The sequence below is a fragment of the Anopheles coluzzii genome, chromosome 2 (genome assembly GCF_943734685.1).
Source record: "Anopheles coluzzii chromosome 2, AcolN3, whole genome shotgun sequence".
NCBI lineage: Eukaryota > Metazoa > Arthropoda > Insecta > Diptera > Culicidae > Anopheles > Anopheles coluzzii.
Window position 1 is genome coordinate 54,055,491 of NC_064670.1, and position 25,307 is coordinate 54,080,797.

Here is a 25,307-nt window from a genome sequence, read left to right on the forward strand (position 1 = left end):
ATAAAAATTTAACGCTCCTATCGAAACCCGCCAAAAACATCTGTCCACACTGCTTGGGACCTATCTGCTCGAGTGTAGGACAATTCGGGAAATTCGGGTCAAGCTGCAGAAGTGCACGGATATGGCGCGGCGCCAAGGAGGTGACAAAATGTTGCAGTCTTGAAAAATTTGGAAAAATAATTCTTGACAAAAAAGAGCTTTTCTCGGGTCATAAATCAAATAGAAACGTACCTTTTAGAATAATTATTATTATTCATTATTATTCATAGCAATGGGTCGCAACTGCGTCAAATAGTTGTTTGTTTACGCATTTTCGCTAACGTCGAATTTTGTCAACTTTTGTCAACTTTATTTCCTGGCTACTCCAGGTTACGAAATATTGGCAAAAGCTCAAAAAAGTGACAATGCCCACGTTTTGAAAAAAACTTGTCAGCGGTTTGTCACTCTCGTGGCTATGCGCCTATAAACGAGTCTGTATTGACATTCAGGTTTTGTTGTGATTCCATTTTCGTTCGGGTTGATTGCGTGTAAATACTTATGCCGCGCGGTTAGAAATTTATAGTTTTATTTGTGGGTTTGATTCTAATCCGTGCAAGCGTATTAAAACTTTCAGCCGGGTTCGTTCTAGTTGTGGCAAGAGCATTAGCAATTCCGGTACAGCTTTTGCACATCTGGTTCGATTTAGTGTGTGAGGACAAAATATGTGATGCAAAGACCGCACTCTCAATTCAAATGCAGTTTTGCCGGAAACCCTCGTGCTGCTCAATGTAAAAGATATTTGAAACAACGTTTGAGTGATCAGATTTTTAATTTATCAGATTTTGAGCTAGTGCTCGACAATTCCGATAACTTTAGGAGGTGATTTTTAATCTAGTCTTTTTGATGTAGTCCACGTGCTTGTGTGGTGGTTTGTTGGTGGAGCATGCACAATTGCTGTCCGGGTAGTTTGAGCGCGAAAAAACCCACTAATAATCATACGGGAATTCGAGCAGAAGATTTACAGCCAAAACGATGCACGTTTTCTTTCCTTTGACAGCACCGCTGTGCCGTGTTTGATTAGCATTAGAGAGTGTGCGGAAAGTGGACGAGCGTCGTCACGATAAGAAGTGGGTGCGTGCGCTGTCGCAAAGATGATGATGTTTTGTACCTTAGGTGGTCGATGGGAGTGCTTCAACAAAGCACTGCAATTGCAGGGAAAGTAATCGTACTCCGGTTCAAATCGGTGATTCGTTGCGTGTGTGTATAATGGCTAGCAGCAAGTGGTGCAGTGGTGTTATCGCACGAGCGCTCTCGTTTCCTTGAACCCGATTCGGTGGTTAAAAAACAACTGTGCTCTAAAATCGCAAGGCGTGGGCGCGGGGGGTGGGGTGCAAATAAAATCCCCCTCGGAAAACATAACACTTCCAGGCAGAAGCAGGCCCTCCAAAGCATGCTTTCCAGCAGTCGCTGTAGAACGGTTCCGAGCGTTCCGATCCACCGCGTTGGAAGTGAATCCATCCGGTCTGTGGACAGCGTGATGCCCAAGGACGAGATTGGTGGACTGAACGGTGCAAAGGGCGCTTCGCTGGTCGCCAACATCGGAAGTTAATGCATAGGTATGTATGGTGTCATCCTGTGGGAGTCGAACCGTGTGCGGGCGGCATAAAGATACACATTAGATTAGGCACATGACCTTCGCTTTGATGTGCTGAGTATGGGACCATTTGGGTCAGGGGCAGAGAAAAAAAACCCCGAGACAGGAATGATACAGATCGCAGTAGCTTGCCTCAAATCATGCGTGACGGGGCAAATGTATGGTGCTTATGTTTCGCGTTAAGAAACCATGACGACGACGGGCATGTAGCATTTGGTTTTATTAGTAGCTGTAGTGGCTACATAAGGAAATTGTTTCCAATGAACCATTTTGCATTCAACGAAATTGTATCGGAAAAATACAACTGGCCCTCGCGATAATAGAGCTGTCGATGTTTTTTTTTGTATGAAAGGTATGCTAACTGTGATAACATTCGTCACACATGTTATCTTCGGACACGTAATATGATACCATGTCGATTTCATTGTATTAAATCATAGAATGATACAGTGCTATTGGCTCACGGTGCTACTTTACTTTTATTAGATCGTATTCAGGAAATGTGAGGACTGTTGTGATTTTTAATTTGGCGAAATTTCATTAGAAATTTGACAAAAAAACACGAGCGAATGGTTGTTAAAATTACAACACTTCAGTATTTACTCAAGATGGTGAAATTCTATTATGCCTGTCGACCAAATAAAAATGTGTCCGCCAATGTCATATTTTTTTCTTCTTTTGAGTATTATAATTTATACGCATAGTTTCGCATACTAGTGAAGGTATTTCAATGAAGAAGTACCATATCTTTTATATCACCATTGTGCAAAGCTTACCTAGAGCCGGCAAGTATAGGAATGATTATCGATTTTCTCATCATGCCGAATCTGCTTCTATCCTGGTAGTGGAAATGGCATTTCTCGTACCGGAAAAAGGGGCAGAGGACGGTCGGAGAACGCGAACCATTAAAATGGGACTATTTGAATGCAAACGTAAAAGAGTTGAAACCCCCACTCCCACTGGAGGGTCGGTCGCATCTTAGTTCCCATCTTAGCGGCGCCGTTAATGGTGACGCACGCCTCGTACATCCCAAAAAGCCGGGCGGTAGTGAGAATGTGAAGCATTTGTTTGGGTCGCTACAGATCGATTTTTCTTCCAACAATATCAGCACAACCACACACATTCGAGCGGAGATAGTTTCACGCAACAAAATTGTCAAAGTAATGCTAGTAATAGTAAGCAAACGATTGCACATGTTTGAAGCGTGTGGACGGTCATGCGGATGGCGGCAATATTCTATTGAATTTAATGGTTTATTGTTTGCTGGTTGGCGAGGGGGAAATCTTGTAGTCAAACTCGTTTTGCTACATTTGATTCAGCTCTAGCTGGTTGGCAGTAGTAAGACAACAAACGTCACCCATGATGTCATGTGGGGTAATGTGAAGGTGCAAAGCAAAAAGAAACACACTCACAGAAGACTTGCCACAGCTAATGATTGATAACTTAAATATCATACTTGGATACGCACTCGACACTCGGCATTTGAGGTGTAAATTTGCGAGTCGTTTAGATACACTTTATTTCACAATTATAATAAAAGTAATGTAATGGTTCACAGGTGTGCTAGACACTTTCCTATCAAGCTTACGTACGGGCAAAGCCGTATTTGCCTGGGAAGGAGGAGCGCAAGTCATCCTTCACGATAACAGTCATCCCCTGCGAGAGCACATGTTCCGGTGAAAGAGTAGTTCTGGTCAGCAGTCATGGCAAGCTATGAATGAACCGCGGTGTTGCCGAGAGAGCTTTGCGAGCTGGGAGAGCTTGGCCGCCTGCTGCTTGTGTGCATGTAGTATTGGTGGTTGCTACAACTTTACTCACGATTTTGCGTAAAAAGCGATGCGTTTATTTGACGATTTGAGTCGTCTCGCGCTCCACTTTGGGCGAGAGCTTTGGCAGAGGCTCTCTGTATAAGTTGCTCAACGCACCCCGGCAAAGAAAGCCAGTCGATTGTTGACAATTCGCGGGTTAGCATCGCAGCAACCGTAGTACGCGTCCGTTGAAACCGCCCGACCGGCGTTTGGCTCTGGCGCGGAAGTGCTGGCTCGGAAGGTAGTGAAGGTAGTGATTTGTTTTTGTTGATTGGGATTACTTTTGCACCGTGCACACACCGGTGGGCAAAACACACAAAATCATTCCAGGGTAGATCATTTTCTATTGCGTATGAAGGCAGCGTAGTGCAACGTGCGTGACATAACCAAAAGTGCGTCTAGTTAGTAGTTACGAGGGCGGGTGTCCCAGAACCACGTTACGCGATTATGAACCGTTGTGAAATTGGGCTTCCGGAAGGAACCAGCGGGAACTACTCACACGACAAGCACGAAGAAGTCGATAACATTGCAATACGTTAGCAATGTTTGAAATTATTCCAGGCTGAGGCTTCGTTATATTTTGTTTTACAATTAGCATCGATGACAGAATTGTTTAGGTTGGCGATATAGTACCGTGCACCATGCTTCGCCCTCGTTAATGTGACAGATTCTGTAGTAGGCGATGATATGCACAGTCGCGTAAAGAAACCAGTTGAAGTTTATTTATGCGCAAAACCAAAACGGTCTCACTCTCTCATTGACCCATTCTAATTGCGGAGTCATTTTTTCGTTGTTTTGCTCAATGTGGTTTGGGTGTTTATGGTGGTGCCTTGTTATGTTATTCGATAGTCACCCGTGTTAGCCGTAAGTGTGCTGATGGTGGCTAATTTCCATACATTGTAAGCCGGTGCTCCAAATCCAACTATGCGTCATAACGTTTGCTAAGAAGTTGATGGTGTTTACGAGAGTTGATTTTCCACCACGCGGTCCTTTTAATTTGTTAGAGCAATTATAATCACAATGCCTACCAGATCTATTTCTACAAATATTTTAGTTTTCGATTAATTCGTGGTTTGTAAAGTGTTTGCTCGATAGTGATCTTCAGCCATCAATCAACGATCGTCGAACAATTGATGCCTGCAATTTTGAACTAAGCTTATGGTGTAACATTTTAATAATTTTGGTTTCGACGTTGAACAACTGACTTTTATTTCAAACTTTCTAGTACATGGTGGATCGTTCTTGTCTCAGTTTTGACGTAACACGTGTGCGCGATGCGTAGGGATTAAAAACTAACTCACACTCCGATAGTGACAATGTTGCTTTGTTTGGTTGCACAAGCAAAAATCTTCTTTCTAATTTGTCATGTTAATTGATATTGATTATTATGATTTTTTTTAAATTGAAAAGCCTATCATCAAAACAACATTTTTTAATACGTCACAATGTATTTACTGCTGGGGGACAAATTTTTCACAAAGACAAGACAAATTGTTAACGGACTTTGCGACCCTTGATTTGGCGAACCGTCCGTGTCGCGTCGTTGCGCATTTGACGGACATGAACGATAAGATTTACCGGCCAGCCGTGGATGGCGGGAGCATTAGGGTGCGTGATAGAGGGAAACGCGGAAGGGCGGTTATGTTCCAAGCGGCAGAAGAGCAACGTTATCAGGACGCCGTTGATAGATAGAACGGGAAGCTGAAGGCTGATTTGGTCGTACGATCATCGTACATGCATCGATCAATACAAAACTATTCGAACCCGCTCGTAGAAATTCCTTCCATCATTGGGTGCGGAAATGGTTTCACAATCGATTTAAACACCATCTAATCGGTTGTTAAATTGTTTGCCGCATTTTTGACAATCTTATCAAGTTAGATGTAGTCAATGAAGGGAATGTAGGTATACAGGCTTGCAATGGTTACAAAACAAGGAAGGAGAAATCAAGTTTGGTAAATGTGTCGGGCAGTTTAACCAATGAACTAACATTCGAACTATTATTGATCAGGTTGATTTAGTTTTTTGTCCTTTTTGTTGTAGCGTGACTTACCTTGAATATAAAGCTACTAACTTTGTAGCTATTCACCGCTGCTACATACTTATATGGACGTAAATTAAAACCTTGCAGGAGATAAACTATCGATTGTCGCGTTCGCTTCTGTCTTAATGTATTCAGTATTATTCGATTGATTTATGCACCAACCTTCGATAAAAAAATCGAAGGATAACTTCTTCACCTACCAATGCGTGTTAAAACTATCACAAACAATCGATCTTTATTCTTCAAACAAATACAGCTTCACTATTTCAAAATGAATGTTAAACGATTTCGAATATGCCAAAGTAGAATTCCTCTAGCGTATTCGTAAATGTAAGAAGCTGGTCGAAATTTAACAGAATAGAGACGAATGTTGCTCAAACGCTCAAAGTATCTATAAGCAAAACAAACAACAACATATACTCAAGAAACTTGCTCAAAAACACTTCTAAGAAACACTTCACATAAGATCTTTGCTTCCGGTGGAACTCCGGTGAAACACGACGATCACTTTAGACGATCACGTATGGCATTTTTTGTAAATTTTCTCACGCTCTCTATAGCGATCTCGTAAAAAATGTGTTTATGTTTCTGGTTTATTGCGCAAACGTGTATAAAAAAGTATCATCCGACAGTAAATCAAACCGATAAGAAGAATCGTCCAGCGGCGGGGGCCTGCTAATTAGCATCGGAGGTTTGCCGGGCGGGTGAGAGTGTCTGTGTACGTGTATGCACGCGTGTGGTGGGCTCGAGGCGGCGGTGTCGTGTCAAGAAAGCCGGCTTTTGGTTTGGCTTTGGTTTGGTGTTCCTCCAGTTGAACAAACAACTTTTTGCCAACAGGCTCGGCAAACCTCGCCGATCACTTCTTCCTCTTTTCTGCGGGCAAATGTGACGCAATTCGAAATCCTCGAAAGCGCAGCCTGTGTGTGACACGCCACCCCAAACGCTTTCGCACTCTTCCTCCTGTTCTTCCCTTTCCGGACTGGATGTACTTTTACACATTTCGAGTGATCCACTGTGTGTGTGTGTGTGTGTGTGTGTGTGTGTTCCACCTCCAAAGCGGCCCCCAAAGTGGTTTGTGAAGGTCAACACGTTGATCGTGCATTTGTTTGCTGCAGCAAGTGTTGCGGTTCGCTTTCGCTACAATCAGCTCTCGCGGGGCGCTACAACCCTTTTCGGCGAGAGAAGGTTCTTCCGATCGGTGCTCGATGCTAATGCTATGTAAATGGGAAACGTAACAAACACCGAGCAAACCGGTATCCGTAGCTGGGCACACAAAAACAATCGGAAAAGGAAAGAAACAAACAAAAATGCACATTCACCATCTCCCTCCGCCCTGGTACGGTTCCACCAGCACCAAAACAGACACCACCCGGCTTTCGTTTGCTTTTCGACAGTTAGTAAAAGCTACTAAAGCCGGTTCTCCACAAATCGTACGTACACGAATAATAAGAAGAAAATGAGAAGAGCTAAAAAAACTGATTCGCAACCGAAGGAGGCTTTGCTTTGCGGTGCAATGTGCTCCGTAAGGTCATCATCATGCTTGGTTAGCTTAGTGCCCATAAACGTACTCAAGTTGTGTTTATTCCTAACCAGGGCAGAAGCTCTTCAAGAAATCAAATATAAAAAAAAATGTATTCAGGTTAGTGTGCGTTTGTGTCAAATGATAAGAATGCGGGGAGAGGGGTGTGAGAGGCAACGCGGGCTGCTGGCGTGCGTTTGTCCTTCTTCGTCTATTCTGGAGCATGCTAAATGCACGTTTGCGTGTGGGTTGCCAGTAAAGTGTCGCTAATGTCCCGTCAAGTGGTCTGTTGACCGCATTTTACTTTTAATTCCGAGGCACGACGAATATGTTCAAGATGCTTAAGTTATGTTGGTTGACAAGCAAAAACAAAAAATCTATACAAAATATGTGCAACTTTTGCATCACATATTTTTGAATCCACCCAAACCAAGTGACTTTGGCGCCGGATAGACGGGTACGGATGAGCCTAGTACCATAGCCTCCCCCTTTTGTGCTTTGTCTCGGGATCCACATTTCACAACTTTGTTCGCATCGTTATTGTTCCCCCGTGAGCCCTGTGAAGGGGGTGTGTAGTGCACACAAACACACACACACACACACACATACACATATATATGCAATAAATCATCCACTGCAGCTTCTTTAGCGGGATGGGAGGCTGTTTTTCGTACCACCAAACACGCCAGCGGTTTGATGACGACAATTCACACTACCCTATTAATGGTGTGCGCAAAAAGCCGGTCTCTTTCCTTTGCCAGATAAGCGGTTATTTCTAAACACAACACTAATCAGCTGGGTACATCTGGCCGCCACGAGTTTAGTCTGGCGGGCGGCCGAATTTCAGATTATCCAGCTTTTCGATCAAGAAGCTTCCACGGGATATAGGGCGGAGCAGTATCTCTGCGCCCACCGGAAGTACTGTTGCCTCTGACGTATCGTGGAAGATTCGCGATTGGTATTGCACACCGCACAAGTGCTCGGCATCGCGTTGAGATGATGATTCACGATCGTCTGGAAAAGTCTCGGCTGGTGTAATTTGTCAACTCATCTCTACCATTAAATACACACACAGATACGTGATCTTTTCGCTAACAATCGAATACCACGAAGATTCCAGGGAAGATTCGAAAGGAAATCAGACCATTTACAGAACGGTATTATCTAAACCTGATTGTTCCACTATGAAAGGGTATTTACTCTATGATTATCATCATCACATAGAGTGAGCCTTATGATCTCCCGACAAATAGATCACATTTGACCAGAACGTCCGTTGGGTGTGTGTAAAAGCTTTTGGGGAAAAACTATTAGCAACAGGCATATAGTGCATATCAGAGCAGTTGATTAGCACCTGCGTCGCCAGTTCCAGAGTGATCGCGATGATTGTGTAAAGGTGATAGACATCATTTAAGCTGTGTTCTTATGTTGTTTTTCTGTTCAATTTTAAGCTTATCAATTTCGGTTAAAGTTAGTGTTATAGTTTAAACAGTATAATGTCAAACGGTTTATTTTAATGTAGATCTATTTGTTTTTATTCGATAATAAGCTGATGGTCCCCTGGGGAGTCCCGTGGTACAGTCGTCAACTCGAACGATTCAATAACACGCCCGTAATGGGTTCAAGCCCGGAATGGGCTCTGTAGTAAGGACTTTGACTATTCGGCTACGTGGCATTGAATAAAGTCTTGAAAGCCTGTATAGGCTGGCATGTCCGCGTAGGCCGTTTACGCCAAATAGAAGAAGAAGAAGCTTAAAAGAAGAAAATTACACAAGAAGAAAACATAAATGAATGTAAGTAAAAGTACATAACAAAACAATAATAATGATATGTACTAGGAAAAAAACAGTAATATAACAAAATTTCATGAGCAAAACAAAACAAAACAAAACAAAATTCGATGAGTTTCAAAGTTTAAGATCGGCTCGTGCGACTGTTGTAAAATGTTACACGAACCGGCTCCTGTAAAGGAAGGACGCACGTGTTTGGATTCTTACTAGAATTGTCCCGCGTATCAAGGAGTCCCTCTCCCGGAATTTGTTAGGTAGGAATTTGTTTTTGTTAGCTCACTCAAGACCGTACCGTGGGGTTATATGGATAAATTTTCAATAATTGTTGAGTATATGGTTAAGTGGTACAAATAAGTCTAGTTAGTAAGTCTATATTAAGCTGGTAGGATGGATACATCTTACCCTCGTTTTACTGAAAATTATGCGATAAATCAACACAAAAGCTTCAGTGATGGAATTCTCAGTAATAACCAAATTTAACACATTGAATTAACTTATACAAGCTAGAACTTCACTTAACATCGGTACATTTGGCTGCGCGCCTTGCGTGTACACCTTAGCACAAGTAAATTGTTTCAAATTGCATGCTATTAGCTAGAAGAGGAACAGACAAACAGTAGCAGCATCCATTATTATCTGGTCATTTCCACCAATTTGGATGGCTTTGCTTGCACAACGCATGATAGGGGGGAGTGTACTGTTCTGCCAACAAACATGCCACAGTCCGTCCAGGCACTTGATCATTTCTCGCCTATTTGTCAACATGTAATTGTTTTACAATTGTTGTGACGTGCGCCATACAAACGGTACATGCGGTGATAATTACATGCAACTACGGTTCCTATGGCAATGTGTCTCAGCTCGTTTATTTGTTCCCATCCAAGCAACCCATTCTTCTGCGAGTGCATTCTGTGGGTGCGAAGTGTTTGCAAAAATGCATTACCTTGCATATCGATTGTCTCGTATTGTGTAGGCAGGCGGAAGCGTAGCTTACCTGAATGTTAATTGTCGTGCTTTAAAATGCGTTCGTCACTTAAGCTATAATGTTACCTGTTTGCCGTTTGGCTGTTTGCGTTGTTTTGTTGTTCGCCGGGGTGTGTGTGTGTGTGTGTGCGGAGCCCCTCTGTGTTGTTTTCTGTTGACAAACGTTTCCAGTGCCATGGCATGCCATGACAGGCCATCCGGGGGTGTATCATCCTTGCAGGGGGACGTCAATAGACGGTGGGTAGCACGTGAGTAACGGTCAGCTGCATAATGGCTGCATATGATTGCATTTCAAACGGTCAGCAAGTAAGTGGTAGGATGAACGGGGGAGCAATCAAGGGCGAAGAATTATGATTACCATTCGGTACTGTTCTAGGGTGCTTCCTACGCATTTTTCATGTCAATCAAATGTAGGCATTACCAAAGCAAGTCGTCAACGCACGTGTTTAGGATAGTGTGTTCGGTGGAAGAGTGTTGTTTACAATGAGGTGTAAACATGGAGATCAGTAGCAATTAGTGGTGGGAGCTCGGAATCGGACCTACCCGATTCCGATTCCGTGTTCGGAATCAATTCCGGAGCCGATTCCGATGCTGGAATCGATTCCGATTCCGGAGCCGATTCCGGAGTCAATTCCGGAGCCGATTCCGGAGCCGATTCCGGAGCCGATTCCGGAGCCGATTCCGGAGCCGATTCCGGAGCCAATTCCGGAGCCGATTCCGGAACCGATTCCGGAGCCGATTCCGGAATCGGCTCCGGAGCCGATTCCGGTGTTGACTCCGGAGCGAAATCAGTCCGGGAATCTCCATGAGAATGGATCTTTTACAAGTAAATTTGGATTTTTGCGGTTATCATCACGTAGTATGATTGGACTCAAATGCCTTTTTTATGGCGATGCCGAAACTGACTCCGTTTGGTAGCCGATTTATGAGCCATTTCCGATTCGAGAGCCGACTTCGATTCCTGAACCGATTCCGGAGTCGATTCCGGAACCGATTCCGGAGTCGATTCCGGAGCCGATTCCGGAGTCGATTCCGGAACCGATTCCTATTCCGGAGCCGATTCCGGAACCAATTCTGGAGCCGATTCCGGAGTCGATTCAGATTCCGGAGCCGATTCCGGAATCGATTCCGGAAACAGATTCCGGACCTACTATCCGGAATCGATTCCAGAAAACTGCGGAGCTAGCCGGAATCGATTCCGACAAAAACTTAATTTTTCCCATCACTAGTAGCAATAACAAATGGTTGTTAAATATTTGTGAAAAGAAATTTAGTTTACATTTTTTTACTACAAAATGGACCACGTGATATACATTTTTGTGACGATTTTGTTGTACACTGTACATGTATGTGCGTATGTGTAAAGATAAAGGGGCAGGATAGTCGTGCAACGGAATCCTTGAAGCTATATTAGTGTAGTTGTTGTTGTTGGGACGATTCCGGCATCAGATTGATTCTCAGCACTCTCAGCACGCAGTTATATGGACTTATGATGCCACAAACACAACAAGCCCAGCAGGCTTGCGATGGTCGGAACAATCGATTTGTGATGACTTATTAATCGTTTCACTCTTACTCGATAAAGCATTTTAATGGATTCAATTAAGAGCTGAGAAACCCTCCAGTGGGAAGGAAACTCGACGTCCACGACGATGGATGATGATGATTGGAGCAGATAGGGATAATGTTGGATGTTTGGGGTGTTATGGGACCATGCAACCATGGTGGATCGGTCTTTATTTTTGTCTCTACGCATGGTGGTGGTTCCCGTTCCCGTTCGCTACCCGTTTAATTCCCGGCGATCGCGAGGTCATAATCATTGATATTGCATGGGTTTTCGATGTCGATGCTTCCCACTCGTAGATATGCCCCTATATCTCAACCGAGCCGGACCAAATTAATTGGAACCATATTAAAGTGTCGTCCACAAGGACACTCGTGTGCTGTGGTAATGGCCCGGCTCGGCCCAGCCGTTAGTCATTTTTCCCGAGCAATTAGATGCGGTTGAGGTTGAGGGTCTAACATATTGAATCGTTTCGTTTGTTTGTAGAGACGCTGGTTGATTTGAGAGAAAAGAGGGAAAAAAGTATGCCGGCGACTGACGCGCTTCTGCGATGCGTGACGGTGGGAACCATTTGGTGACAGCTAGAAACTATTATGCTTTATTGTGAAATCGCATCGATCCATTACGGCGATGAACAAGAAGAAGAGTTGAGAACCGTTTTTGGAATGTCGTTTATGACTGTGGCCTACGAGTTTGAGTAATCCATATGTGATGATATAGTTTTGTTTGGAGGGTTTGAGAAGAGATCGTTCATGTTTATGCCTGATGCGTGAATTGTTGTTATCGTACCTTTTATGTTTACTTTTGACTATTTTTTAAATTTTTTTTTATTATTGTTAAGACTTTATTAAATTTTACTGTTAGTGAATAAATACAAGGTTGCGATCATGTTAAAAGCGCTTTAGTTTGTCATTATATTGAAATTATGATAAAATGTTCAATCATAATATATTAAAACTAAAATGGTTTGTTGTTTAATAATCCACTGTATCCCATACACATTTTCGATATCAATATAGCTTAATAAATACCAGTGTGGAATGTAATTGTTTCCCCCATTTTTACTCCATTTCTAACAGATAATACCATCACCATTCTGCTTGCTGCTGCAATACTGCCTAGCTGCTAAACTTCAACTACTGCCCTGCAGCGGGAAACAGAACGACCCATCATCTTCTGCCCACTGGCGCGCATCCCGCTTGTTGATACCCGCTGTTAACGTTTGCATTCCGCACTGTTCGACGGTGTAGTAGTAGTGGTGGCCAAATGAGTGTTCGACAGGGAGTAAACTTGGCTGCAATTGTTGAATGTGTTGTGATCGACAGGATCGCATTGGATGCAGAGTAGCGTGGTGCAGCCGTACCCCACCGAAAACGCTGACCGAGGTGTTGACCAAGGGCCGTGTTCGTGAGGAGAGCCGGTGGCATATACAGCAACCTTTTGGCCAATGCAACCAACGCGATCGGCGGTTGTGTTTCGGTGTTTAATTCACCGGCCCGTTCTGTTCCTTTCTTTTGGAGTGGTTAATTTGAATTGTTTGCTTTAAGCCGCCTCATTTCCGTATCCCATTTGTTGTTTGAGTTTGCCGAAAAGTTTAGTTACAGTTTACAATTTATTATTGCATTGCGTCGTTGTACTTTAAAAACTGTGCGTGTGTGTACTGAAGCAAGCCACCATAATCAACACACGCCGTATTTGATTTGGTTATGCGCGGATTGAGCCATTTCTTTTGCCATTAGGCACGCAACACGTCGCATTTGTTCATTATTTGTGCTCGCAATTGTTTTAAGTTTGTTGTGTTTGGATGGGTAGAAACTCGCTTAGAATGGATGAGAAGGAAGTGAACTTTTTGCCGAAGCCGAAGATACCGAAGGTGGGATGCTTCCGTGCGGTCTGTGGTAAGTTACTTTCCCGTCGATGGTGTAATGTGCCCCAGTCCTTTATGTCGTGGGGGGGGGGAGGGTGGTGCAAGGGTTATGTGATATGTTTGTCCATCATGCGTGTATTCCCAACTAACAAAATCGACATGCTTTCTCGATCCTGCCTAATAGATCGGTAAACCTGAGAGAGCGAGAAATTATGTTGATTTTGTCGCTTGGGTGATGTTGCATTTCAATCATCCATACTTCATTTCCCATACTTTCATCCACAAGCGCACTGAAGGTTACTGGAGACACTAAGTGGGATTATGTGCGTTTTCTGAAGAAAAACAGAGGAAGTTCGGAATAGTTTAGCAAAACAAATTCGACAATTCTGGAGATACACGGTATCTATTTTCAAATCGCCAAACAAAGGCAGTGCGCACAGGACGAAAACGGGGATAACATTACGGCATTAACTTTGAATATCAGCGTGTATATCTGTGTGTGTAAAATGGAATCGGCACATGTTCATGTTCGCGACAAAGGTTAGCAATGTTTCTTGTTTCAAGGTGCAATGATTGCCCGGTGTGGAGACTAACAAACCGACTTTAATATTTGTAGTTTGCGCAAGGTAGTTACACTGGGGAGTTTTGTGAGCATAATTAGCATGAAACGGTTTATACTAATTGGAGGGGTGGAAATGATCTGTAATCTGTCTGTGGTTGACAGTCTGAGAAAAATGCATGTCTTCATGATTCTCAATTCTTCACTAACTTGTATGCTTTAGGTACTGTTCGTAAACGTTTGGGGAAAACGATTCTCGATCGGTAAAGTAGAACCAAATTAACCCATTCCTACTGACACAACGATGTAGTTCTAAGATAACAAATCCTTATTGTGTGATTGCTTTCTTTTACATGATTAATTGAAACAGACGTTTGATAACCTGTGTGTAGTTCGGTATACAGTATAAGGAGTAACGTTATTTTCCTCCCACACCCACTTTCCACTCTCTCAGATCGCATCCCAGCCCGGTTGGTGCTGTACTTCCTGTCCTGGTCCGGGTTTCTGGTGTCGTTTGTAATGCGCAACGATATCAACTTTGCCCTGGTGGCGATGGTGCAGGATCCGAGCGCGAACACAACCGGCAGCGATCACTGTAACACGCTCGTGAACGATATGCCCTCCCTGGAGGAGGGCGACAACTACAACTACACGCTGTCGGTGGCCAACGCTACCACCACGGTGCTGCTGGACGGGCCCGCGTCCATCGACGACATCAAGTTTGACTGGGACTCGACCGTGCAGGCCGTGATCAAATCGTCCTTCTACTGGTGCTACGTACTGTCGCAGGTGGTCGGTGGCGTTGCTACCCAGTACTTCGGCACGAAGAATGTGTTCGGATGGTCCCAGTTTCTGACGGCGGCCTGCAGCTTGCTGATACCGCACGCGGCCGATCTACACTACGGGGCGGTGATTCTGCTGCGATCGGTGCAAGGCTTCGCCAGCGGGCTCACCTGGCCAGCCATGTACGCGATCGTGGGCTACTGGATACCGCCGGTCGAGCGGAGCCGCTTCATGAGCAGCTTCCAGGGCTTCAGCATCGGCATCGGGTTGACGTACCCGCTGTGCGGGTTCATCATTGCCCACTTCGGGTGGCGCCAGGTGTTCTACACGACCGGCACTATCGGCATGGTGTGGTGCGTGTTCTGGTACCTGCTGGCGTACAACACACCGCAGGAGCATCCGCGCATCACGCCCGAGGAGCTGGAGTACATCGAGCTGAACGTTAGCGAGGACATTAAGAATGGGCAGGGCATGCGGGTGCCGTGGCGCCGCATCTTCACCTCGATGCCGGTGTGGGCCATCGGGCTGACCACGTTCGGGCGCATCTGGGTGCACTACACGTTCATCATGTCCGGGCCGGAGTACATGCAGAAGATCTTCTGCTTCGACATCCAACAAAACGGACTGCTGTCCGGTGCGCCATTCCTCTGCTCCTATCTGTCCTCCGTGCTGTTCTGCTACGTTGCGGATCTGCTGATGGACAACAAAACGCTGACACTCACCAACGTACGCAAGCTGTTCACCGCCCTGTCCCAGATCGTGCCCGGCGTGTTGGTGCTGCTGGTCGGGTACCTCGGCTACCAGATCGTGACGGTGCTGATACTGTGGTTCATCGCGGTCACCTTCATCACGGCGTCGTATGCCGGCGCAATGGCCAACATCGTCGATATTGCCCCGAACCTGGCCGGACCTGTGTTGGCTTTTGCTCAGACCATTCATATGACGGCTTCCTTCTTACAGCCACTTGTGACCGGCTTCATGGTGACTGATTCGGTAAGTACGCTTGCGATGTTCGTCGTAATTGCGCAACAAATAAACAACATCCTCTTCTGCATCGCTTGTATACTTCCGCAGCAAAACATCAACCAATGGCTGCACGTGTTTGGCGTGTCATCGGTGGTGGCCATCAGTACGTACCTTATTTACCAGGTGTTTGGCACGGCCGAGATACAGTCGTGGAACTATCCGGTGCCCGATCCGGAGGTAACGTCCTCAGACGATTCGGCCGTCATCGCCAACCAGCCAATGATAAAGGTGGAACCAGGACTTAAGTTTGACGACGACGATGATGAGGACGATGACGATTGAGGAGCCACCCTGCATGCGGTTGCGGCGCAATAGGATAGGAATATCGTTCTTTCTGTGGCACTTCTGTGACAACAATTATTAACACTTAACGTACGTTTAGCCAAGTTACTTGTATGGCAAAGTGAAGGAGTGAAGGAGGTGCAACAAAAATTCCACTTAAAATGTAATTTAACTAGAATTGGTACGCAGTGCAGGCGGGTGGGCGGGAGATGTGTGTACCATGCTGGAAGCAGAGAAACATGTGATTAATTGAATAAGCGACGAAGCGAACGGATAAGAAATCAACGTTGAACAGATGGGTGTGAAATGAAACAAGAAATCAGGGAAAACATAGAATGTGGCAGTTGTACGTGTGTACGTGTATGTGTGGATGTGTGTGTGGATGTTGATGCAAAAGCAAGCATCTCTCTGTATGCAGGAATGTACAGGAAAGCGTTATCCAGAGGATACTTGGATGTAGTAAAACACAGCCACACACACACACACACACACCTACATACATGCACAAGAAAGTTAAATCTGGAAACCAAAAACAGATTGGTTTATCGTTAACATAGATGCATAATGAAGCGGGGGGGTGCGTACAATTATATCCTCTATTTGATATAGAATGATTAATGATTCGATACAAAAATGAAGGTAAAGTAAGGGATAAAAATTTTAACGTCCGTTTAGAATATAACATGCAAGCTGGAAAGGGAAACAAATGTCAAAAACACGGACACACACACACCAAACACTCCGGCTACATATATGAAATCGGTATACTCTCCTAAAGGAGATTCGTTTCTTACATTGCCATTTGACGTAATTGCAAAGGTGTTTTTTGTTTTGTTTCGTGTATGATTAAGTTGGACCCATATTGTTATTTTCTTATTTTCTGTGACTTAGTTTAACCGCAGGACTCACCACAGCATAACACGGAGCGCAACATTACAACTGACGGCTTCCAAACGCTCAACAAAACGCTTGCGGAAGGAGGTGAAGTGTTTCATTACCTGCCGGTTATCGCAGTAGGTTGGTAGCTTTTCTACGAGCAATGAGCGGCCTACTAAGGACATTCAAAACATGTTACCAGCAAAGAAGCGTTTTCTGAAGCGTTTGGCAGCTGTCAGTTGTTATGTTGCGCTCCGTGTTATGCTGTGTGGAGTCCTGCGGTAATGGTTAGTTTCCTCTACTTCGATTGCGTATCGGTTGTTTCGGTTAGGCTTAGTATATGCTTTTTTCAGCAACCAGACAGCATTATACAATACTTTAGTTTAGTTTAGCGGTGTGTACACATATTACGGACATATTATGGGCGTAAACAGTTATAAGAATTAGGATTAATCGTTTAGAATTGTTATCACACCCGCTGGGCCATGCAATCGTCGTCTTATTGTTGCATTCGTTGCACGGACAATAAGCACCTATGCGGTTCCATTAAATCGAAGCCAATTGTGGGAAAACGAAAAAAAAACAAATCGCATCTACATATATATAAACTTTTTCAATATCTGGCGCTCCCCTTTCCCTCTCCCGGGATTAACTCTGTTAAACTACACGTGCCTATATGAAAAACGAAAAAAATAGTGGAATTTCTTTCGTGCAGAAACACACTGCAAAGGATACTTTTCATCCCGAATAGAAAGGTTCTTCGATTTCCATAGAGAGGGAATGAATGATAATAGATTTAATAATAAAACAGTGAGGCAAAAACCCTCCTAATGCGCATGCATTGAACTTTCCGTGCAAAATTTAAGAATCTTACAAATGGGCCCGAGCGTAGTAAGCGTTGAAATGTAACCATTCTGCCGTTTCTGTTTATGACTTACCACCAACCATACCAACACGATGCAACACTGAAGAACGCGTTATATTCGTAGTAGTGTGCGTAGAGCAGGGCAAATACTTACCGACTCACCGATTGTTCATTGGTGGTATGGTGGTGTGTGTGTGTGTTGCTGATGCTGTTGGTACCATTTGTGATCTCAGTCGAATGTTTCAATCAATTTCAACCACTAAATGGCAAACACACACACACACGCATCCTTCGGAAGGTCTTACTACCATTACCTAACTTACCTTATGAATAATAGCAATAGTTTAGAGTTATTGAATCATTGTCATTGAATGGAATCCCATTTACCCACAAACTGTATGAACGAAACATTGTAGAAACGCCGACCAGGCTAGAGTGGTACACGAAATTCAAACATACAAACAAACAAACAAACATAGAAAAAATATATATCGAATCAATCAATGAACCACAGCACAAAAATGCGCAATAATATCTCCCTCATCGGATGGTTTATGCTCGAGTCTTGCTAAAATATTGATGCTTACACGTACATATAGGGTCGAGTTTGCTAAAAACTTTGGTATATTGTAAGAATGCTCTCGGTTGCTCTGTACGTAAGTGTAAACCCCGTTAAAGACTTTCTACTTGATGACACTATGGATGTTGTGCATGTGCAAATATAGCAAAAGTATTACAGTAGTAATACATTTACTGTATTTTAATCATTCTGTTTCAGATTACCGTCACTAGTAACTTAACTGTCTGCTATAGCTATTACTGGTTCTTCATACCCTTAAATACGAAGACGGCGGTGTGGTGCACTCATAAAATGAGTCGATTGTAGGCGACGGCTCTGAGCTTAGTGCAACATGTATTTGGTAAATTTCGACGCAACTGTTTTAAGGTCAAATTATGCGACAAACGACACATGTCATCTCTTTATTTGACTTCAAAGCCGCATATGATAGCATAGCCAGGGTAAAACTGTATGACGCTATGAGCTCTTTTGGAATCCCGGTCAAACTGATCCGGCTAGTTAGCATGACTATGACCAACGTTACTTGTCAGGTAAAGGTGTATGGAAAACTCTCAGGGCCTTTTGCTACCACCGAAGGTCTGCGTCAGGGAGACGGGCTTGCCTGTCTCCTATTCAACCTGGCGCTAGAGAGGGTCATCCGCGACTCGAGGGTGGAGACTACGGGAACCATCTTCTATAAGTCAACCCAGAACCTGGCATACGCTGATGATATAGACATCAGTGGTCTGCGGCTCTCCTATGTAGCAGAAGCAGGCAAGCCGCAGACTACCAAAGGCTACTCGGATTGCAGATAAACGAGGCAAAGACCAAACTGATGGTGTTAACACCAACGGACCTACCAATAAATGATCATAATCAACGTAGGCGTGACGTGTAGATAGGTGAACGCACTTGTGAAGTCGTATCACAATTCACCTATTTTGGTCAAAGGTCAGCAACGACAATAGCATGGAAGCAAAGTTGCGCGCAAGGATGCTGGCTGCCAACCGGTCATTTTACAGCCTGAAAAAATCAGTTCATCTCAAAGAACCTGTCGCGACGGACGAAGCTGGGACTATGTATCTCTCTCTCTCTCTCTCTCTCTCTCTCTCTCTCTCTCTCTCTCTTGTTGGCCTGCTAGAGCACGTCGATGTGACATGGCTCGGTCAACAACAATTCTGCAGGATGCTCGGTCCCTGGCTGCAGCCTCCCATGCATGTAGACACCCGATCTCCGTTAGGTCTCGTTTCGCTTGGTCCAGCCATCGAGGTTGCTCACCTACGTCTAGTGCCGAACTATGGGTTGCTGTCAAACACCTTCTTGGTGGGACATGAGTCCGGCATCCTCATGGCATGCCCGAGCCATCGTTCCCTGCCAGCCTTCGCCAACGTCAGGAAGAACGGTTCACCGTACAGCTCGTGGTTCATCCTTCTCCTCAACGCTCCATGCTCGAACACACCGCCAAAGATGGTCCAGAGGATACGTCGCTCAAACACGCCCAGAGCTTTTGCATCCTCCGCTCGAATGGTCCAGGACTCGCGTCCGTAGAGGACCATTAGGTAAATCAATGTGCGATATGTTGGATGCATTACAAGCGGGGCACTCATGAGTGCCTGCAGGTGCGCTCTCCGCGAGAGCGATCTCTCGTCGGCTGACGAGCACGAGTGCCCACCGTCTCGGTACCGATGGAGATCGATCTCAGGGCCTTTTGCTACCACCGAAGGTCTGCGTCAGGGAGACGGGCTTGCCTGTCTCCTATTCAACCTGGCGCTAGAGAGGGTCATCCGCGACTCGAGGGTGGAGACTACGGGAACCATCTTCTATAAGTCAACCCAGAACCTGGCATACGCTGATGATATAGACATCAGTGGTCTGCGGCTCTCCTATGTAGCAGAAGCAGGCAAGCCGCAGACTACCAAAGGCTACTCGGATTGCAGATAAACGAGGCAAAGACCAAACTGATGGTGTTAACACCAACGGACCTACCAATAAATGATCATAATCAACGTAGGCGTGACGTGTAGATAGGTGAACGCACTTGTGAAGTCGTATCACAATTCACCTATTTTGGTCAAAGGTCAGCAACGACAATAGCATGGAAGCAAAGTTGCGCGCAAGGATGCTGGCTGCCAACCGGTCATTTTACAGCCTGAAAAAATCAGTTCATCTCAAAGAACCTGTCGCGACGGACGAAGCTGGGACTATGTATCTCTCTCTCTCTCTCTCTCTCTCTCTCTCTCTCTCTCTCTCTTGTTGGCCTGCTAGAGCACGTCGATGTGACATGGCTCGGTCAACAACAATTCTGCAGGATGCTCGGTCCCTGGCTGCAGCCTCCCATGCATGTAGACACCCGATCTCCGTTAGGTCTCGTTTCGCTTGGTCCAGCCATCGAGGTTGCTCACCTACGTCTAGTGCCGAACTATGGGTTGCTGTCAAACACCTTCTTGGTGGGACATGAGTCCGGCATCCTCATGGCATGCCCGAGCCATCGTTCCCTGCCAGCCTTCGCCAACGTCAGGAAGAACGGTTCACCGTACAGCTCGTGGTTCATCCTTCTCCTCAACGCTCCATGCTCGAACACACCGCCAAAGATGGTCCAGAGGATACGTCGCTCAAACACGCCCAGAGCTTTTGCATCCTCCGCTCGAATGGTCCAGGACTCGCGTCCGTAGAGGACCATTAGGTAAATCAATGTGCGATATGTTGGATGCATTACAAGCGGGGCACTCATGAGTGCCTGCAGGTGCGCTCTCCGCGAGAGCGATCTCTCGTCGGCTGACGAGCACGAGTGCCCACCGTCTCGGTACCGATGGAGATCGATCTCTCGGTACCGATCGGCAACGAGAGGGAACGTAGGGAGAGGTCGAGAGAGAGAGATTAGAAGAGATTAGGGGGCATTCGGGTCCGCGACGCGTTCGGAGCAACAGCTCACCATCTTCCCGCGTATACATGTAAAACACATAATAGGAATAAATATTTTAATATAATAGAACACAAAAGTGGCGACGAGGAAAAGAGTTTGTTTTTTTTTATGATTTTAACGAATTTTAACGTGTTACGTGCTTAAGGAACATTTGTGTTTTATTTATTTGATTCCGTATTATCGTGTTCGTATTGTGCGCGTGTTTTATAAAATCGGTTCACCACGTCGAAAACGTCGGAGGATGGAGACTAGTGATATGAACATTGGTGATACATTCTCGGATGCCGAATCACGCCGATTGTCTCTAAATCGGATCAACGGAGCTGGTTCAGCGGTTCAGCCCAACGTACAAGGTGTTTTCGCTGCTCAGGACGCGGCTTTCCAAGCCCAACGAGAGGGACTGTCGGGTCAACGCCCGGCGTACATCCAGCCGCCATCGCATCCTGCAGCACCACCGCCATCGCAGCCAGCAGCCCCGCTGCCATCGCAGTTCGGCGCGTCACCAGCCATGACAACTAGCACCGATAATGCAACGATTGTGCAAATGCTGAATCTACTTCAGCAACAAATGGCCCAGCAACAACAATTCATCAACGAGTTTATGCATCAGCGGCTACTAAGCCAAAGCGCCGCGCCGCCCAGTTTTCATCCCGAGCAAATAATTGATTCCCTTTCTCGTAATATTACAGAATTCCGGTACGAGAAAGATGCAGGAATCACATTTAAACAATGGTATTCGAGGTATGCGGACTTGTTTCAGAACGACGCAGCAAGAATCGATGACCCTGCCAAAGTTCGACTGATGTTGCGGAAACTGGGTACGGCCGAGCACGATCGCTTTTTATCTTTTATCCTGCCCCGTCGTCCGTCCGATTTTTCATTCGATGAAACGGTAGAGAAGCTATCAGCGCTTTTCGACGACCAGGAGACACTGCTCAGCAAGCGTTTTAAATGCCTTCAGACGACCAAGAAGCGGACAGAGGATCACTTGGTCTACGCATGTCGCATCAACAAATCTTCAGTGGATTTCGAGCTTGGCAAGCTCAGCGAAGAAGATTTTAAATGCTTGTTGTTTGTGTGCGGCCTGAGGGACGAGGACGAAGCTGATCTGAGAACGCGACTCCTGGCTCGTATTGAGGACCGAACCTGCACAACCCTTCAGCAGCTGTCCACCGAGTGTCATCGTTTAGAAAATCTGAAGAGGGATAGCGCGATGATCGAGGGTCCTTTGCCGGAGCGAGTATTAACTGTCAACGCTAAAGCGGATCACCAACAACAGAGTTTTTCGGGCGCAGGCATTCCTAAAAATCCATGTTGGCTATGCGGAGACCGTCACTGGATGCGAGAATGTACTTACCACACACACCGATGTGAAATGTGCTCGCGAATCGGTCATAAAGAGGGTCATTGCAAAACAGCAGCCCGTCGCACGCCAAATAAGCGTTTCACCCAGCACGTAAGAACGCAAATGATCGCAGTAAACGTCCGTAATGTACAGCAACGGCGTAAATTCGTACCAGTTGTGATAAACGGCACTCCAATCCAACTGCAGCTCGACACGGCATCGGACATCACAATGATCGACAGGAAAACTTGGCAGCACGTAGGTAGTCCTAAACTAATACCCTCGCCGATGATTACTCACACAGCATCGGGTGCTAACCTAACACTGGACGGATATTTTATGGGTAGCGTTAGTGTTGCCGACCAAACCAAGATTGTAAAGATTTTCGTCACTTCAGCATGCCTACTTCTTCTTGGTTTGGATCTGATAGACATTTTTTCACTATGGTCATCTCCCATTGAAACATTCTGCTGCCAGCCCGATGACGTACGCACCACAAATTTCGGCAATAAACATCCGCCGTCACGTCTGAAACACACGCACGCCAAGCCAGCAAAAAATTGCGTGATCGCAAGCTCGGAAACAGACGTCAAGTCAATAATGGTCAATACGCAAGAGATAATGCCTATTAATTTTGCGGAGGTAACGAGGGAAACAGAAAAGGATCCGTTACTACAGATGGTCGAACATTACATTCGCAAAGGATGGCCTGAAAACAGAACGTATACAGGCGAACTGGCACGATATTATGATAGAAAAGATCGCTTGTCAATCGGCGGTGGATGTCTTCTTTTCAGCGGAAGGGTGGTAGTGCCCAGAGCACTGCAACAACACTGTATTCAACAATTGCATAATGCACACTCAGACATCATCAGCATAAAGGCCTTAGCTCGCAGTTTTTTCTATTGGCCATCCCTAGATGTAGACATAGATAACTGGGTAAAATCATGTTATGCATTCCAAGGAGTTGCCAAACCGCCGCCCTCGAGAGATACTGCTTTGTGTACAGCCAACCGCCTGAGACAGTTTTGTTCATCTGATCCGGTTTTCGCTAAACAGTATACGCGCAATGGATGGACCTGGGTAGCTGGAACAATTGTCAAACGCATCGGGACTGTTATGTACACCGTCCAGACGTTTGATAAGAGGATTATACGCAGCCACGTTAATCAGTTGCGCGATCGTCGCAACCGTCAGCAACATCACCAACATCCAGTTAAACCGGTTAATACAAATTTCCCTCTTAATGTACTTTTAGATACGGCACCAAACTGCACTCCTGGGTTACCGTCTAGCCCGCTACTGCAAATACCAGCACGAGTGCCCACCGTCTCGGTACCGATGGAGATCGATCTCTCGGTACCGATCGGCAACGAGAGGGAACGTAGGGAGAGGTCGAGAGAGAGAGATTAGAAGAGATTAGGGGGCATTCGGGTCCGCGACGCGTTCGGAGCAACAGCTCACCATCTTCCCGCGTATACATGTAAAACACATAATAGGAATAAATATTTTAATATAATAGAACACAAAACGATATATCTCACATTTCGTGCGAGCTTGAAGTCTTCTGGATCTCAGCAGTCGGTGAAGCCCGTAGTATGCACGATTCCCCTGCACAATGCGTCTCCGGATTTCGCTGCTGATGTCGTTATCCGAAGTAATGACCGTCCCAAGATAGCAAAACTCCTTTACCACCTCGAGACTGTCACCGTCAACTAATAAACTGCTTCCCAGATGGTCTGAGTCTCCGGCAAGCAGGTACTTCGTCTTCGTCGCATTGATCCTCAATTCAATACTTGTTGCTTGGCGTTTGAGTCGGGTGTACGCCTCACACACCTTCGCTGTTGTCTAGCCGATGATGTCGATATCATCCGCGAAGCCAAGAAATTGGAGAGATCGGTAGAGGATCGTGCCATGGATGTCGGGGTCTAGCCCCGTGCCTCGAATGACACCTTCCAGCGCGATGTTAAAGAGCAGACAGGAGAGTCCGTCTCAGACCTTGCCTCAGACCCCTGTGAGATTCAAACGCTTCCGACGTCAAGTTTGATACTCTCACCTTGCACTGCACCCCGTTCATGGTGGTTTCTAACAGCCGGATCAACTTCCCAGGAAATGGTACCGCTGCATGATGTTCCATAGCTCATTCCGGTCTATGGTGTCGTAAGCCGCCTTGAAGTCGATGAACAGGTGATGAGTAGGGATCTGGCGCTCTCTGAGCACTTCTGGAGGATCTGCCGTAGAATGAAAATTTGGTCGGTGGTGGATTTGCCTCCAACAAACCCAGCTTAGTAGCTGCCGACAAAATTTGTAGCAAGGGGCGCAAGTCTGCAGAACAGGATCTGGGACAGGATTTTGTAGGCGGCATTCAGAACTGTGATGTCTCGGAAATTCGAGCAATCCAGCCTGTCGCCCTTTTTGTAGCCTGGGTGAATAACACCCAGCTTCCACTCCTCCGGTAGTTCCTCCTGCTCCCAGACTGTCACGATCAGCTGATGCATTTCGACGGTAAGCCTCTCCGGACACATCTTGAAGAACTCGGCCGCCTCGGTAGCCTCTCCTGCTTCTGATCCATTCAGGTGTCCTTCGAAGCAGTACCTCCACCTTTCGATCACCTCCCGCTCGTCCGTCAGGAGATTTCCTTCCGCATCTCGGCACATTGCGGTTTTAGGAGCAAATCCGCTCCGTGCCTCCTTTAATCTCCTGTAAAACAAGCGGGTGTCCCCCGACTGAGAAATATAATATCAGTACTCACATACGCCTCTGAGACATCGACACTGTCCAAATCTGACGAAGGGTCTTTACAAACCGAGCTTCACGGGCAGGCCACGCGAAGGATTGACTCTCAGCAAGAGTCGCAGTGTTGTAGCGGAGGAGAAACAA

General features: G+C 45.7%; 1 protein-coding gene across 4 annotated transcripts; it reads left to right on the forward strand.

Moving 5' to 3' along the window:
• The first annotated feature begins 493 nt into the window (after window positions 1-493).
• On the forward strand, window positions 494-18,155 carry LOC120948444 (vesicular glutamate transporter 3). Of its 4 annotated transcripts, none has more exons than XM_040364766.2 (5): window positions 494-547; window positions 1,037-1,595; window positions 12,422-13,240; window positions 14,223-15,544; window positions 15,626-18,155. In XM_040364766.2, the coding sequence occupies exons 3-5, from the start codon at window positions 13,147-13,149 to the stop codon at window positions 15,857-15,859; spliced, it is 1,650 nt and encodes a 549-aa protein (XP_040220700.1). In that variant the 5' UTR covers window positions 494-547; window positions 1,037-1,595; window positions 12,422-13,146; the 3' UTR covers window positions 15,860-18,155. The 4 variants fall into 4 exon arrangements, with proteins under 4 accessions (XP_040220700.1, XP_040220702.1, XP_040220698.1 ...); XM_040364768.2 differs by lacking the exons at window positions 494-547; window positions 1,037-1,595 and adding exons at window positions 3,519-3,691; window positions 13,496-13,749; XM_040364764.2 differs by lacking the exons at window positions 494-547; window positions 1,037-1,595 and adding an exon at window positions 3,521-3,691.
• The last annotated feature ends 7,152 nt before the right edge of the window (window positions 18,156-25,307 follow it).